This window comes from Artemia sp. Qi Xiang Cuo, chromosome 13, assembly GCF_049724085.1.
Source record: "Artemia sp. Qi Xiang Cuo chromosome 13, ASM4972408v1, whole genome shotgun sequence".
Lineage (NCBI taxonomy): Eukaryota > Metazoa > Arthropoda > Branchiopoda > Anostraca > Artemiidae > Artemia > Artemia sp. Qi Xiang Cuo.
This window is the reverse complement of record NC_142806.1, coordinates 14,611,354-14,629,869: the sequence shown is the minus strand read 5'-3', so window position 1 is coordinate 14,629,869 and position 18,516 is coordinate 14,611,354. Positions and strand designations below refer to the sequence as shown.

At 36.2% G+C, this 18,516-nt stretch overlaps 1 protein-coding gene across 1 annotated transcript; it reads left to right on the top strand.

Annotated features, from left to right (window-relative positions):
* Nucleotides 1–9,789: 9,789 nt before the first annotated feature.
* LOC148944995 (uncharacterized) lies at nucleotides 9,790–11,037 on the top strand. Its single transcript, XM_089098919.1, has one exon. The coding sequence runs from the start codon at nucleotides 9,790–9,792 to the stop codon at nucleotides 11,035–11,037; it is 1,248 nt and encodes a 415-aa protein (XP_088955045.1).
* The last annotated feature ends 7,479 nt before the right edge of the window (nucleotides 11,038–18,516 follow it).

The window sequence follows — 18,516 nt, the reverse complement described above, 5'->3', positions numbered from 1 at the left end:
TTTTGAGCACAAACAGTCCCCATTCACCCCCCCCCACGCCCATCAATTTTCCAAACACATCCATTCAAAATTTTGAAATTGTCATTTTGTTCAACGTAGGTCTAAGGTATCGAAATTATTGGTTTGAAAATGACACACACACACCCCCCCCCCATAGCCCTCTAGGCAAGGGATGTAAGTTGTCCCCTGGGAGCATATAATGTTTTTACAGAAAGGGTGGTCGTATAAACCTCGGAGGAGGCTCATTGGATTGGTAATCTGAAGTTCTAGTACCCTTTTCAGGATTCAAAGTGATCCTGGGTAGTTACCCTCCCTTCCCATGCCCATCATTTCCCCAAATACATCTAATCAAAATTTTTAGATGGTGAATTTGTTCACCGTAGTTGAAAGGTCTAATTATTATGTCTTTGATTATAAAGTTCCCCCAGAGTCAGGGCAAGGGTTTTAATTTATGGCCAGGGGGAATGTAAGGTTTTTATGGGAAGGGTGGTGGCATAAACTTCAGAGGGGATCATTAGATTTGAAATTGTAAGGTCTACTGCCCTCTTTAAAAGTCAAAAGTGATTGGCGGGCAGCTATCCCCCCCCCGCGTTTTTATTTTGCCAAATACACTCAATCAAAATTTTGAGATAATCTATTTGTTCAGTGTAGTTGAAAGGTCCAGAAATCGTGTCTTTGTGGATAACAGCCCTTCCTGAATATCGAATATTCAGTTTATTTTTATTAGTTCTTGCCAAGACTGTTAATTTATTTTGGAATAAGAAATTATTTTGAAATAGGGAATTTTGAAAAACTTAAAACCTTGGCAATAAAAAACGAATAGAAATTAATTTAAAAAAAAACTTCCGAAAAGAAGTTTTTCAAAGAAAAGTAAAGAACATACTGAGCTTAAGATCTGAAGATATAGAAACTTGCATTAGCTCAAACTCAAAACAACCAGAAATACTATTAAAGAATAGGTGAAACCCAAAACGAACAGAAATTAAATGAACAATTATAGCAAACAAACATACAATAGATACTCATATAAATACATAAATAAATCTTAAAACGACTGAAACCTAAATTGAATATGCAAATCAAGCTTGAAACGAACAAAAATCACTACAAATAAGAGTTTGGCTATTGTCTCTTTCTCTATAGCTCCTTCTCTAGCCTTGGGAAGAGGCTATTTGCCTTCCGATCTCTTTTGACTCTAAAAAAGGAGCCTAGAGCTTCGAATTTCCAATCAAACGAGCCCCTCCGAAGTTTATACGACCACCCCTTCCATATGAAATGCCTCTGGAAAAAAATTTAAACATTGGATCCTATGGCCTTTACTATAAGCAACGCACCAGCGTTGCCTCTGATTGTCACACATACATAAAGAATAAAAACATTTATTCTCAAGAATTGACGAGCTTGCTGATAGACACTTTCTTTAATAAATTAATTTTAGTCTCAAACTTTTTTTTTAAAGGAAATGGGATGAATATTCACTACAATCTTAATTGTTTGAAGTATAGCACTATACAACATTAGTCTAAACAGCAGAGGCTGAGGAGGGGGTAAACCCCTTCATATACGGAGTTCGTTTCAAATTTCGATATGAGACTTTTCTTTACTTTGAATTTTTTTATATAATGGGAGCAATAACTTATAATTGCAAAATTATAACTTCAAAAATATTGTTTCTCACTCTATGAAACATTTTAGCTCTATGTGAATCTAAGTCTTATAACAACGATAAAGGACCTGCTTGTCTATAACACAAAACTTACATCTTACCGCACCATAAACATAAACTTACAAAACTTACCGCACCATAAACATAAACTTACAAAACTTACCGCACCATAAACATAAACTTACAAAACTTACCGCACCATAAACATAATTTATAAGATTTATTTAATCGTTGGCATTAGAATAAAAATTTATACCTGACATTGGTTAGGAACGTCAATTACAGAGGTTCAGAAATTTCGCCTTGCCTAAAGGTCAACATTTATGAAGTGAGTGCTAAAAATGTGAAAATATTTTTTGTAAAACAGGATTAAACTAATTTAGCCTCTCCCATCCCTACTAATCAAATTCTTGGCTCCTGGCCCTTTTCACCGAAATAAATTGAAAATATTTTTGATTTTCGGTAATATTTTGTAAGAACACAAATGTGAAACAAAAAGTATAAGAAATTTTAACTCAGGCACGGAAAATATTGTGGTGTTAACCCTACAAGTAATACAATGGTGTTAAAAAACAATCCCCCCCCTAGGGCCTCTTGTTTAATTCAATCTGTGAAATTTGGCTTTTCGAAAGTTTATTTGCTGCAATGCTTGTTCTTCTTTTAAAATACTTAGCTTTTTTTTGCCCCGAGTCTTACATATTAAAACCAATTTTACCATGTTTGTATTCTTATCAAAATATATTAAAAAAACTCGTTACTTCTCATAAAAACTTATGATTATACAATAAAACTAGAGCAGAATCTATTTCTTAAATTTTGTATTTTATTCCTAGATGCCACCACAAATCTTGTTTTTCGAATAAGATTATTTGAATGGAAACTCACAATACGGTATTGAGCCAAATTATTGATTACAAGGTATGCCAACAGCATTTTGCATAATTTTAAATGTTCCGATTAAAAAAAAAATTCTAATAATATATGCTTTAAAAATTCATCTTCTTCTTTTAAATTTTAGGTTATTTTCGCCGAAGAATAATAATTTGTAATTAGACTTGTATTTCTCCAAAATTCTCACGATTGACTCAAACTTCTCTGAACAATAAAAAAATAATCAAACATTTTCCTAGCTATTCTTTAAAATAGCAAAATTCCCCAAAAAAGATTTTTCGAACAAAAGTACAGAGCCATAGTAAAATTTTAGACGAGCAAAAATAAAGTACTTTAGTAATTCAAGATTAAGACTAGCAGAAATTATTATTAAATCATTGTCCCAAAACGAACAAAAAATAAAATAATAATCGCATGAAACAAAAAGATGACAAGTATTTATACAGTTGAATAAATTAACCCTAAAGATAAGATAAGAAAAGGGTTTATTCCAAAAACATCACAACGCAAAAAAAACAAATGACCTTCCATAAGCTAACGCTTGTTCGGAAGTATTAACCCTCTTAAAATTAACACTTATAATAACACAATAAAGAGAAAGAAGAGAAAAAAAAAGAAAAAAAGAGGAAAGAAAGAAAAAAAGAAGAAAAAATGAAAATCCTACACTCACTCGGCGCCTGGTCGCAATAACCAAAAATCAATACTTCACATACTCCAAAACTTCCCGCCGCCATCCCATAAATAATAAATAAACAAAACAAAAAAAAAAAATAAAAATATATAGGAAAAACGGGTTCCGGGCAAACCTGAGAGTGACTCAACTATACCACCCTTTAAACAAATTCATACAAATTCATACCTATGGAGACAAAGGGTTTTAAGGTCCCGACGGAACTCACATAGATTCACTGAACTTTTTAAAGAAACAGGAAAATTATTCCAGACAACTGGCCCCACATGACGTATTGAAAATAGCGATCTAGTACTAGTAACTTGAGGTGTCCGTATATCTCTAGCATGACGAGTAGGATAATTGTGTACATCATCACCAGAAATAAATAAATTTAAAAAACACTTGGGAACAAAATTAGAAAAATACTTAAACATAAATAACCCATGGTAAAATTTCCCAAGACCTGACACAGGGATAATATTTAACTTTACATATTGGGATCTCACCGAGGTTCTCCGATTATCTCCGGACAACACTAGCAGTGCCATATTTTGTATCACACGTAACTGTTGGAAATGCACTGAAAATTTGCTAGACCATATACTCACGCAATATACTAAATATGGGTGAACTAACGAAAAATAAATCAATCTCAAAACAGAATCATGGAAAATATTTTTTAACTTTCTCATCATTCCAACATTTCTTGCAATCTTACTACTAATAAAAGAAACATGACTTTTAAAACTAAGGCAATCATCCACAATAACACCAAGGTACCGGATAGTATTTGTACGCTTAATTACATAATTCTCCATTTGCAAATCCAGAACCCAAGGGTAAAAATTTGATGATCTACCATAAATAATAAAACCTGATTTACTATGGTTTAACAAAAGCTTATTCACTCTCATCCACTTATCTATACCTAACATACCTCTTCTCATTATCTCTATTAAATCAGATTCAGTCTTTGCTGCGGCAGTAAAATGGGTATCATCTGCAAAACTAGGAATAATCACCCTACAATTAGAATGTGCTCTATCTAACAAATCCAAAACAGAAAATCGTAAGTCATTGATATAAACCAAGAATAAAAGCGGACCTAAAACAGAACCCTGTGGAACACCATAATCAACCATTCTTTCACCAGACCTCACATTAGAAATTTCAACGCACTGGGTCCTACCTCTCAAAAAAGTTTCAAATAACTTCAACGCATTTCCTCTAATTCCACAATTTTCTAGCTTCATAATTAAAATTTCATGGTCAACTGAATCGAACGCTTTAACAATATCTAGAAAAATAGACGCCACCTTAAACCCTTGGTCCAAAGCATCATTCACAAACGTCGTCAAAAATAAAACTGCCTGCTCGGTAGACATCCCCTTACGAAAACCGAACTGATTAGAATGGAAAAAGGAAATATTCTCCAAAAACTCAGATACTCTAGAATTAATAAGTTTTTCTATTAGCCTAGATATAACAGAAAGGAGGGATATCGGCCGATAATGATTCACATTTTTCCTATCACCCCCTTTAAATAAAGGTATTACTTTGGCACTTTTAAGACACTCCGGATATATACCACATTTAAAACTAGCATTAACCAGGTACAAAATTTGTTGCGATATCACAGGAAAAATTGACTTAAAAACCTTTGTTGTAATAAAGTCTGACCCGGATGCACTGTTTCGCATACCATTTACCACATCACACAATTCCTTTTCAGTAACCGGTCGCAAGTACATAGAAACGTCACTACTTTCAGGCAAAAACTGAGTAAAATCACCATCACTTGCATGCTGCTCAACAGACGACGCTAACCGGCCCCCTACACTAGAAAAGTGCTCACACATACGCTCAGTAGTTTGGCGAGTATTTTCACCATCAACAAGACTAGTAACAATTTCAGGCTTATTCGGTTTAATAACAGAATTTATAACATTCCAAGTCTTTCTCGGGTTACCCTCCGCATTTTTAAATCTATCACTCAGGTAATTTAACTTAGCCTTACGAAGTATACTATTCAACTTATTACTATACGCTTTATAAATATTTACATCGCTAATACTATTACTTAATGTGGACTTTTTATACAATTGGTGTCGCCTAGCTAGAGAAACTAGAATACTCTTCATAACCCAAGGCTTCTTCGGCGAATCAAAATACTTACGTTTCTTCCTAACTTGACTACAAGCAACTACCGTATCCTTAATCATCGAATACCAAAGTGTAAATTTATCATTCACATCCATATCATTACTATATAAAAAATCACAATTTTTTCCTCCAAGCTCATTTTTTAACTTCGGTACATTAATAACAGGAAAACAAGTTTTCGGTACTTCAGAACGCTCTGATCTTGGCCGGTTCAAAAGAGAACCGGCCAACAAGAAAACAAGTAGATATTAAACTGAATTCTCAAGTCCAACCTGAAACGAACAAAAATTACTACAAACAGGAGTTTTACTGCTCCCCCTCCCCTCCATCGTAGACCTTCTAAAGGGTATTGTACCATTGGCGTTTTATTGAAAACTGTTTGTGTTATAAACACACAGTTCATTTGCTGAAAACATTTGCAAATTACAATTAAAATAAGATAAAATCACTGTAATAATCTAGATGGGTGGAAAGAACTAGTAAAAATAAATGGATTGGTTTATTATATAACAATATATTATTCCTGGAAGTCTCAGTAATTATTTTTGAAAAATTTTAATTTTTAAATGTTATAAATATAGAAAAATATTTGAAATAAAAAGGGTGCTAGATGTGAACCGCTTCTAAGGTATTGCACAAGCCCCAAATTTCCAGCATACAACTTAGGTTTATAAAAATGAAAATTTGTATGATTTAGAATAACGAAAAAAATCGAACAAAGGCCCTTACCCCTGGGCATTTGGGGTCATATCATCCTTGGAGACGTATTCATTGGACCTTTTGACTATTCTGAACAAAATGGCTATCACAAAATTTCGATTGAATATCTTTTGAGGCTACGGGGGGGGGCAGGGTTAGAAGGGAAGGACAAAAAGAAAGGGTTGGTTATACCCTGATCACTTTTTACTCTTAAATAGGCACCTGAACTTTCAATTTCCAGTCAAATGAGCCCCATCCGAAGAAGTCGTGGATCCTAATTTTAGGAGGGGGGTATTATTGCAAAATTTTTCAATTCTTAATTAATCCTAACCTACTATAACTGACATTGAAAGTTACAGGCCTCTTAGCTGTCAGTTCTGTAAAGCTATTTACAAAACTACAATTACAGAAACATTTCAATATTATACAAAAATTTCCGCCTTCTGTTTCCACTATTACCAAATTTATCAATAACACTTTCTACAGTTATGACAATATTACGATTAACATGAAGAATAGTAAATTCATTGGGTCTTTCCTCCGTCGTTTTAAATTTTAGCCACGTTTTGAATCTTCTCAAGGTAGAAAAACTTAGTTCAACAGGTGCCACACAACAAGGGTCATGAGGATCAGCGAAAGTGATGAAATATTCGGGGAAATATCGATATCGATATATCGATATCGATATATCGACGGAGTGCCACACAACAAGGGTCATGAGGATCAGCGAAAGTGATGAAATATTGGGGAAATATCGATATCGATATATCGATATCGATATATCGACGGAGTGCCACACAACAAGGGTCATGAGGATCAGCGAAAGTGAGGAAATATTGGGGAAAATATCGATATCGCAGTTGTGTTTCAATAAAGTTCTCCCTAGTGTTTCAGGTATTTCACCTGCGCCTGCATTGCTTGCTCTCAGACAAAGCCACTTAGTTTTCCGTATTGTCGCCTCTCCGGTTAGGGCAGATTCAAAAACTGATTGGGAGGGGAAAACAACAACTAACCAGTAACGTGCGGACAATTCATGAATCATATCAGAGAATTATTATTTGTTTGTTCTAAAACACTTTATTAGCGATAAAACACTTAACTTAAAAGTATACAATATTTCTATGGAAAAACGGTTTTCTAGATGCAAAATGGTCGTATCCAACAGATGAATAAAAATTGACTGTCTATAATATTCCTCGTGTCAACTGAATAGCACATTAATTAGATTCGTTTGCTTTATTTGCTATCTTTGGGACTGTTATTTCTAAACGTAGCTCGGTTGCTACTTTAGTTACCTGATCAAATATTTTCTTGAACTAGCTTTCACTCTCCCGACGCTTGACAATCAGCCGGGTTTGTTGCACTACAATACATTTTAATTATTTTTAAAAGTCTTAATGAAAAATTTTCTATCTTATAGCGTATATAATAAAATTCTATTTTCTCCCTTTTAAGTTTTTGTCATTATCGTCAAAGAATAACAATTTGTAACTAGGCTCGTTTTTCTCCAAATCTTTTACGATTGACTCTAAGCTTTTCCGAACAATCAAACAAATAATCTAATGTTCTTCAAGCTATTAAATTAAAATCGAAACTTTCTAAAAATGAGGTTTATCCAAAGAAAAGAAAAGAGCCATAATAAGACTTTAGACGAGCAGAGAGAAAGTCCTATAATAATTCGAGATTAAAACAATTAGAAATCCCTATCAAAGAGTCAATGAAACCCAAAAGGAACGAAATTAAAATGATTAACTTGCACATAACAAAAGATAACAAGTACGGATACAGGTGAATAAATAAATCCTAAATAAACAAAATACTAAAATGAATACTCAAGTCCAACCTGGAACTAACAGAAATTACTACAAAAAGACGTTTGACTACTCCCCCCATTCAATCGTAACTTTCAAAAGACTATTCTGTCATTTGCTTTTTTCTGAAAACTATCTGTATTATAAACATATAGAGTGTTTTCTGAAAACATCTAAAAATTATAAAAAATGAATTAAAATAACTACATCAATCAGGATGACTGGGAAGGACTAATAAATATAAACAGATTGCTTAGTACACAACAATGTGGATTCTCTGAAGTCTCAGTAATCCACCTTTCAAATTTTTCGTTCAATATTTTCAATATAAAGGATATCAAAAATAGATATTGCGTTAGATATACAACGTTCCTTAAGGCCCTTGCCCCAGGGCCTTTGGGGGTTATGCCATCCCCAGAGTTACATTCATTGACCTTTTGACTATTTTCAATAAAATAGCTATCTGAAAATTTTGATCAAATATCTTCGGAGGGTAGGAGGGGTGGGGCAGTTTGATAGGAAGGGCAAGGGAGGGGTTTGTTGCACTCTAATCATTTTTCATTTTTTAAAAGGGCCTATGAACTTTGACTCCGGTCAGATGAGCCCCTTCCAAAGTTTCAATGACCATTCCTCCCATATGAAGCAGCTAAGGAATAAAAGAAAAAAGTAATGCATTGGAGGCTTATGGCGCTTTACTACAGGCAATGCTAGAGCGTTGCTTTTTATTAAATCCGGCTAAGCTATATTCTGCTGGTGAAGGATGGTATATTGTCAAAGAGTGTTTTTTTTTCATCTATCTGAGGCCGAATTTCAAGCTGATCGTCCCCGAATGGGATAGGAAGAGGTCATAAGAACCAATTTAAAGGAAACTGGAACTTGATAAGAGTGGGAAAATAATTAATCTATGTTGGAGTAACCTATGTTGATGTTGGAGTAATCTATGTAAATAATTAACCTATGTTGGAGTAACCTATGTAAATAATTAACCTATGTTGGAGTAACCTATGTTGATGTTGGAATAACCTATACGTGGCTTACGTGGCGTGGTGTTACCTTACGTGGCTTGGTGTTACAATGGTTTGTTATGTTTGGTAGACGTAGAAAACTTGAAAATTGATTCCTAGTTGAAAATTCTATGAAGGCCCTGCCCGGCCGTCACAATGTAAAAATGTGTATATACACTTTTCATTATTCCGAGAATAGCTTCTTCAAAGTTTCTCAAGTTTTGCGGCACTTTTCCCACCCATTGCGCCACACTAGAAAAATGATTGAAGTGACAAGTTGTTAGGATTGGTTTTAGACGCTCTCCAATTATGCAATTAAAACACATGTCAAAGTTCGCTGACACTGCTAAATGCCGATTTTTCAACTTTGGGAAACGGGGCAAAACGCTGCAGATATATGTTTTTGCTAGAAAAATCTTTGCAGGGAATTTTATTAAGACATTCTTGCATATATCATTCGATTTGCCTCTTTGAGCTGAATTCAATGGTATGTCTAACTCGGAAAGTGACTGTTCATGTATATACACGTTTTTACATTTGAACGGCCGTACCATTCGTATGGCGGTTCTTTCTTTTGAATATTAATTAAAAAAAAATTTCCACAAAATAAATTTTTCAAAGAAAAGTAAAGACCTTTATTACACAAAAAATGAGCAAAAAATCAGCATACAAAAATTTGTATGCTGGATAAATTTTTTCAGCAATTTTTAACAGCATACACCCTTTTAAGTTTTATCGGTATATCTGAAAGTTTTTTTAGTCAGTAACACTCTTTCTCGCTGTATTCTTTTCCAGATTATAATTTGGAGGCTAAAAACCGGACGTCACTTAGCAGCAAGGAAATCTCTTCTATCAGTGGTGTCTGTCTCGGAGAGATTAATGATGATCCGACTCAAAAGCAAGTTCAAAAACCTCTCCGTGGTACAGGTCTATGCTCCGGATTCATCAAGGTCGGACGAAGAGTCGGAAGATTTCTGCTCTCAGCTCCAGAGCCTTGTCGACACCATTCCGAAGAAAGACATCGTGTTAGTCCTCAGGGACTTCAATGCCATCGTGGGGAGTGACAATAGCGAAAACGAAGATGTCATGGGCAAGTTCGGGATCGGACAGATCAACGGCAGAGGAGAACGACTCACTGAATTCTGCCGAGATAACGAGCTTTTTATCACAAAAACAATGTTCAAGCACAGACGAAAGAGAAAAGTCACGTGGTGGTCCCCCGATGGAAGGACTGCCAACATGATAGATTATATACTGGTATCCAGCCGATGGAAATCTTCATTCACAGACACAGTGACGCTAGGAGGTGGGGACTTTGATAGTGATTACAATCTCCTCATGTCATCGCTTCGCCTAAGATTAAAGGCCGTTGTCAAGCCGAAACAAAAAGTTCCAAGATTCCGGATAGAAGCCCTGAAAGACCTTAAGACGAGACAAGAGTACAGAATACAGCTCAACAAACGACTGTCAAAGACCTTGCAAGAAACACCTGATCTGCTGAGTCCAGCCGACATCGATCTATTTGTTTCGCAAAGCAGCCTGGCCGTATGCGAGACAGCTGAGCTCGTCCTCAGCCGTAAATCTGCAGAAGACAAGCCATGGATTACCCAGGAGATTATTAATATGTGTACCGAGAAACGAACTCTCCAAAACAAGCAAGATCGAGAAAGCAAGGATAGATTCAAAAACCTTAAACGTCAAATTGAGAAGAAAACCCGCCAAGTACTAAAAGACATGATTACTGAAAAATGTCGGCAGTATGAGGAGGACTCCCGTAGGGGTAACTCATACCTCATGTTCAAACGTGCTAGAGAGCTGACAAACCACAAAGAAGCGACGTGCCTCGATCTCTTAGATAAAAATGGACACAAAATCACTACTTGTGCCGGAATCCGAGATCGCTGGAAAGAACACTTCCAGGAAAAGCTTAATCTCACAGTAAACCCAGATCCTGAAGTGCTTCAAAAGTTCCCAGCACACAGAGATGAGGAACCACCCTTAAGGTCAGAAGTAGAAGCCGCACTCAAATCCCTCAAGTCAAATAAGGCACCCGGAATAGACGGTATACAGGCAGAACTGCTAAAAGTGGAATCTGATATCGTCGTTGATCTGCAACAAAAAATAGTATGATCTGGATGGGAAATAAAATATGTCCCAGGGTCTTTATTAAAATATGCCATAGGGCCACTGCACAAGAAAGGATCTAAAAGTAACTATAAAAACTACAGACCCATATCATTTACTTGCCAACCACCTAAACTCATTACAAACATTCTCCTTGATCAGATCAGAAACCTGACGAGACACGTAATCCCTGAATATCAAGCTGGCTTCCGTCAAAACCGATCCACCATAGACCAAATTTTTGTGATCAGACAGATTATGGAAAGATACCTGGAATTCGGGAAAGAGCTATACCAGCTGTTTATCGATTTCAAACAAGCTTTCGATCTAATTTGGCGAGATGGCCTATGGCACATCCTGGCACACTACGGTATTTCCACTGACATTATTGACATTATCAAGAGCATGTACGAGAAGTCGAGAAGCATGGTGCAGACCAGCGAAGGCTTTACTGAAGAATTCTCAACCTCTTCAGGAGTGCTGCAAGGATACCTACTCTCCCCCACTCTGTTCTGCCTATTCCTGAATGCTGTACTGGCACTGGTGCCCAATGACACGGGAGCACTCATGAGTGGACACCTTTTTGACTTGCTTGCATACGCCGATGATATTAATCGCCTAAACGAACAACTAGAGGAACTGCAATCAAACGCTAACGATATTGATCATGCAGCTAGTTCCTTTGGGATGAAAATCAATGCTAACAAGACAAAAGCCATGAAGGTAACGCGACATACAGATACAGGCCTTCAAATCAGCAAAATTATGATCCAGGGGGAAGAGATCGAGTGGGTTAACCATTTCGTTTACCTAAGAAGTGAGCTGACGTCCACACACGACTCCTCAACCGACATTAAACGACGCCTCGCCCTTGCTTCAGCATGCTTCAAGTCTTTACGATCGATCGAGAAAAACAACCCTCTATCGCTTAAACTAAAAATCCGTCCTTTTCGAGCTCTGGTGGTTCCAGTAGTAACGTACGGAGCAGAGACAGGGACCTTAAAAGTAGAAGACAAACGCGGGTTGGCGGCCTTTGAAACAAAATCCCCCAGGAAGCTTGCTGGCATCACTTACCTTGACCGAATATCAAACGAACGGCTATTGTCTTCGCTCAACTATTCCCAGACCATCATGCAGACCATCCAGCTTCAACAGCTTCGATGGTTAGGCCACGTTCAGCGGATGTTCCTATCCCCACTTCCAAAAACGGTGTTTGAAGGAAGGATTGATGGCTCACGCCCAAAAGGACGACCTCCCAAGCGCTGGAGGGAAAACTTTCCCAGCTATCCCCTGTCGGTACTCCTTCGGACTGCAGCGAACAGGGAATCGTATAAGAAGCTTTGCCATAGTTCAGTCAGAGGAGAAGCCCCGAGTCGGCCAATGCGGCAGGATGGGAGTTAAGTAAGTAAGTAAGTACTTCACAGAGGGGGAATTGCGTGTTTGATTTCAAAGTCATTGACATACCAAGTAAGAAATGATATTGATGTTTGGATAGAGGGTAAGTTAGAACGTTTTAGTATATATTTAAATTTGGGTAGTAGTAAATTTTTGATTAGTATTGTGTATGAGCCACCGAGCGCAAGCTGGGAAGATTTTGAGCGTGGATTTGATCAACTTACGCGTGCGGTGTCTCGGACAGGTTTAGATTTTATTTGAATGGGTGATTTTAACTTTGATCTGCTATTGCTGAATGGAGTGAATCTTCCCCCTCCATAAAGGTGGGTCTAAACTAAATATCGAAAATTATATACCTATATCAATCCTTCCCCTGTTTTCAAAAATATTTGAAAAAATTGTGCATAAAAGGCTATATGATTATCTTACAAAAACGGGGATGTTAAGTGAAACTCAGTTCGGCTTTAGGAAAGGTCACTCGACGTCGGACGCCGTGCATTCTCTCTGTGATATTGTAAATAAATGCTTTGAACGTGGTGAAATCCCTTTGACTGTTTTGATTGATTTTAGAAAGGCGTTTGATACAGTGGATTTTAAAATTTTACTCAAACGTCTACAGTCCCTTGGAGTTCGTGGTAATTATCTGAAATGATTTGATAGTTTTTAAAGTGGAAGATCTATTCAAGTTGTTTTAAATGGTGTATTTTCTTCTCCCTATCAAGTGAAGTGTGGTGTACCTCAGGGATCTGTTTTGGGACCACTTCTGTACCTTGTGTATGTTGATTCAATGCGTTTTTACTTACCGGAGTGTTTTATCACGACTTTCGTGGATGATACTGCTTTAACTATGTCTAGTCGAATGATTGATGATCTATTGTTGAAAGTAAATAGGGTTTTAAAGTCATTTTATGTATTTACAAGTTTGAGCTTTTTGTCAGTGAATGTTAAAAAAAACTAATTTTATGATTTTTAGGAGAGTTGGTAAGCCTCCGTGTGTTGATGGAGAGATATTTTTTAATGGTAAGCCTTTGTCACAGGTGCATGAGGTGCGTTATTTTGGCTTCCAGCTCGATTGTAGTTAGTCTTGGAAGCACCATAGTGATCTTGTTGCAGCAAAAGTTGCTAGAGGTCTGGGAATTTTGCGTCGTTTGAAGCATTTTTTACCATTATCGGTTCTTTTATTATTGTATCATAGTATGGTTGCGCCTTATATTTCTTATGGTTGTGTCATTTGGTTTAGCAATTTTTATGCAAATTTCAAAAGAGTGCAGATTTTACAAAATAAAACAGTACGTCTTCTTGGGAATTATATAGAAAATGTGAATGATACCGCCTCCTGTTTTAAAAAATTAAGAGTGCTTAATATTGGTCAGATTCACGATTACAAAGCTGCTATTTTTGCCTATAGATGTTGGAATGATGTATGTCCTCCAGTTTTACAAATTTTTTTCACGTAAATAGTTCACTCCACAGGTATGCGACTAGAGAGGTGGAAAATTTTACGGTTGAGTATCGAGACACCACATGTTCAGGTTTCAGAATTCGGTATTTGGCTCCGGCTATTTGGAATGATATCCCACTTGGCGTTCGGGAAGCTGAACACATTGGGTCGTTTAAAGTAAAAATAAAAAAACGTTTATTGGGAGAGGGGAGATAATTTATAATTATTGTCATTATTATTATTTATGTCTCCCTTTTTTTTCATAGAATTTGGTATTAATGGTTAATTGAGAGAGAGTGTTCAGGCCTTATTTTTTTTATTTATTTATTTTTTTTTTTTAAATTGAGATTTGTAAAAGGTTGAGAATTAGAGGATTGCAGCCGTCCTTCATCAGGCTTTTTGAGCCTTCCCTGGGTGGTTGCTTGTATATAGTTTATTTTGTAATTAGTAGTAAATAAAGCAAGTCAAGTCAAGTTTAAAGATTTGGACACAAATAGTAGTGTTTAATTTAGTTTCATACCTCCTCTAGTTGACCTGAAATGGAAAACTTGATACCATTCGCCAAAAAATCCGCTTACTTTCTTTAGCTTGGATACACTTGGGCTATTCCGATTTTGTTAAATCTTAGGAGCAGAAGTAGCCCCGAAAGTTTCAACATAATGCCCTCAGTCGTTTTTAGGATACTGCTGAGATGCCGTATGGGGAATTAGTAAGAAAACAGTACCTTTTGATTTAATCTCAAGGGAACACTTAGTTTTAAAACATAATGGGCAAATGGGAGGGTGGGCGTGGGAGGGGGAGTAGTTTCCCTTCAATCACTTTCGACTATTAAAAAGGGCATCAGCCCTTTATTTTTTCAATCGAATGAGCCCTTTTCGAAGTTCCTACGACAACTCCTTCGATACGAAGTGCCTTGGTCTGAACAAGAACAACAAAAAATAACAAACATTATACCAACATCGATCTTTACTATAAAAATGTCAAGCCTTCCAATCACTTTTGACTATTAAAAAGGGCACTAGGCCATTCCGAATGAGTCCTTTTTAAGTTTCTACGACAACACTTTCTTTAAACCCCTTAAATGCCCCCAGGGCATAAATTACAACCCTTACCCTAAGGGCTGTTAGGGTGGTTGTCCTCCTCTAAGACATAATTTCAAGAACTTTCAACCACGTTAAACAAAATGGCTATCTCAAAATTTTGATTGGATGTGTTTAGGAATATGGTGGGCGTGAGAGGGGCGTTAGTCGCTCTCTAATCACTTTCAAGTATTAAAAAAGGAACTAGCCCTTTCATTTCCAATCAAATGAGCCCTTTTTATTTTCTACGACAACGCTTTCAATGAAAAATTTATATGCTTCCAGGGTATAACTTACAACCCTTGCCCTGAAGGCGGGGGGGGGCTGTCATCCCAAAAGACCTAATTTACAGAACTTTCTACTACGTTGAACAAAATAGGTACTTGAAAATTCTGATTGTATGTGTTTGGGGGAAAGGTGGCCGTGAGAGAGGGGTTAGTTACCCTCAATTCACTTTCGACTATTAAAAAGGGCACTAGCCCTCTCAATTTTCAATCGAATGAGCCCCCTCTGAAGTTTTTACGAAACCATTATCTATAAAAACCTTATATTCCCCCAGGGCATAACTTACAACCTTTGCCCTGGGGGCTCAGGGGTTTGTCATCCTTAAATTGATAATTTCAGAATCTTCAACTACGTTGAACAAAATGGCTATCTCTAAACTTTGATTGAATGTTCTTCACTTTCGACTATTAAAAAAAAACACTAGCCCTTTCAATTTCCAATTAAATGAGCCCTTTTTGAAGTTTCTACAACATCGCTTTCTATAAAAAAAAACTTACCTTCCCAGGGCATAACTTACAACCCTTGCCCTGAGGGCTGTTGGGGGGGGGTTTCATCCTTAAAGACGTAATTTCCAAAACTTTCAACTACGTTGAATAAAATGGTTATCTAAATATTTTGATTGTGTTTGTTTGGGGAAAAGGTTGGTGTGAGAGGGGGTTTGTTGCCCTCAAATCACTTTCAACTATTAAAAAGGGCACTAGCCCAACAATTTCCAATCGAATGAGCCCTTTTTCAAGTTTCTACGACGAATATTTCAATAAAACCTTATATGCCCCCAGGGCATAGCTTATAAACATTGTTCTGAAGACTGTGGGGGAAGTGAGTAGTAACTATCTATGGAATTTGCCTAGACATATAGGAATTCCCATGTTATTTGCTTGCCTGTATAGGACCATGCTATTTGCTTGCCTGTATAGCAATTTCCATGTTATTTGCGTAGACATATAGCAATTTCTATGTTATTTGCGTACTGCCACAGCAATTTAAATGTTATTCTGAGCCTTGTATACACCTTTTCAAAGAGATTCAAAGCTCCCTCACATGACCTTCTTGATTTGCTCGGAGGTATAGCAATTTCAATGTTATTCTGGACCTTGTATACACCTTTTCAAAGAGAGTGAGTATAACTTGATTGATAATTGGGATTTGAATAAAAGGAATAGTTTTCTCTACAATTCATATTAGTAAGAGAATTGAATTCAAAGAGGATAGTTGATTTGCGTGGATACTAGTTTAGGAAAAAATGAGTAGTGCATTTATATTTTTGAAGGTTAACGAAGGATCTGACAATAGCATCAGTTATGCATGAGTGCTCATTGTAATACCAGAAATAACCGCCTGCTGTAAACGTTGCCTGGAATAAGAAATTATGCACACTAGGTACGTGATATCATTCAGCAAATTTAAACAGGAGGAGCAGCTATGTTTTGCTGTAAAAGTGACTATTCTCCATATAAATAAACTTCGGTCAGAATTAGGTGTCTTATTAAAATATGTTAATGACAACGAACTACCTCAGTGAACGTAGTTATTGTGATTATGCTATGTTAAATTTTTTCTTAATCAAATGTATTTTTTTCTTTCTATAGTTGACAAACATATATTTTTTAGAGTAGAAAAAAATTCGAGTTATCCTGTAATTGGCTATGAGAGAGTTAGGACTCTAAAAAAATGGATAGATTCGAGAAAGATTAAATCATGAGGAATCTAATTCTTATGGAAAAACGTTTGATTCTAGATGACAATTTTCTAGACTTGTCTATTCAAAGGAAGATATTTTCTCGGGGAATGCTTGTCGATATAATGAAAAATGATTCTCCATCATTAGACTATTGCATGAAGCTTCTACATTGTGGTCCAAATGCATTTACACAATTTATTGATATATTGATCACTTCACGGCAAAATGATATTGTGGATATGCTTTTAAACATTAGTTTAGAAATTTAAAACTTTTTTTTCATAAGAAAGTTTGTGCTTTATGTTAATTTGCTCCTCTCTCTCTCTCTCTCTATCTCGGGCAATTTTTGTTGGTGGAAGGTCAGTTTCATTGTTTTAGTGAGAGCTCCAGCACATGAAGAAGGTTTTAATACCTATACGTTATGTATGCAAATACTGGGCCCTCAGTCGCGATTTGAGAATTGAACAATGATTGATGCAACCCATGTAAATTGCATAGAGGATTCGCTGTACAAATTAAAGCTTGTAATTCCTGTCTTGAAGAGGTGTGTGACTCTCATCCTAGAGGTTAACTAAGCTCTAATTGTCATTATAATTAATGTAAGCAGTGGGAGAGTATATATTCCGGTATGATTGGAAAGAATCCTAACCGTGATTTTTGTTTATTGCTACGAGATTGGTATCGTCGTGGGTTTAGATTGTTCTGGGAGGAGGAACCAGGTCAACGATTCAACTGTTGGAGCAACAAGAGAATATGGTTTCTACGTCATTGTTGTGAAGACAATGGGTGTTATGATTATAAGCCCACTGATTTTTATTTGGCTGTGATGGAATGTGATTCAACACTTGAGGACACTGTTTATGAAATTGCTTCAAATAAGCAAATTGAAACATGTGAATTCTATATAATGAATGAGAATAGTATCATTGACTATACAAAGAGATATGACAAGAGTGAAGTCACACTCTACTGTAGAAAATGTGACCCTGACATTGCAATACATCAGGATCAGTACACTGTGAATTCAGATAATCTACCTGGACTAGTTGCTGTCGACAAATACCTAGTAGTGGATGAAATCTAAAGAGTAGAAAAGTCATTTTATCATGTATATAAATTTTTTTTTTATTAATAAACAATTTCACATACAGTTTTAGTACATTTTATTCTTAGGGCACTAAAATTAATATTAAATACACTTGTAAGTATATTCTCCACTAGAAAGTCGTTCAATCGAGGTAAGTCAACGTAGATGTTGAGAAACTGCTTGTAGGTATAGCCACGGCATCTGAATATGAAAAAGAGTAGTGCGTGAAAGCCACATGTCTTAGTCGTTAAATCCTGTACTCTTCGTTGATTTTGAATAATGGTTTTCCCACTGCTTTCAATAAAGTTGCTGATGTATGGAGCATATAATTTATACAATAGGCCAAGAGGATCAAAAAATTCAATATTCTTCGCTGTTTAAAAGATGCATAGCCAATGACCGGTCTTCAAAGTCAATGGACTGCTATTAACAATGATTAGGGTATTGTTAACACTTTAAATTTTTTCAATGAAGTTCGAAGGTATGCAATGGGACTTGCACTGGGACATGTATGGAT

Bases quoted from the DNA above. Each gene is read 5' to 3' on its own strand.
- LOC148944995 (XM_089098919.1), top strand. From the start codon at position 9,790: ATGATCCGACTCAAAAGCAAGTTCAAAAACCTCTCCGTGGTACAGGTC.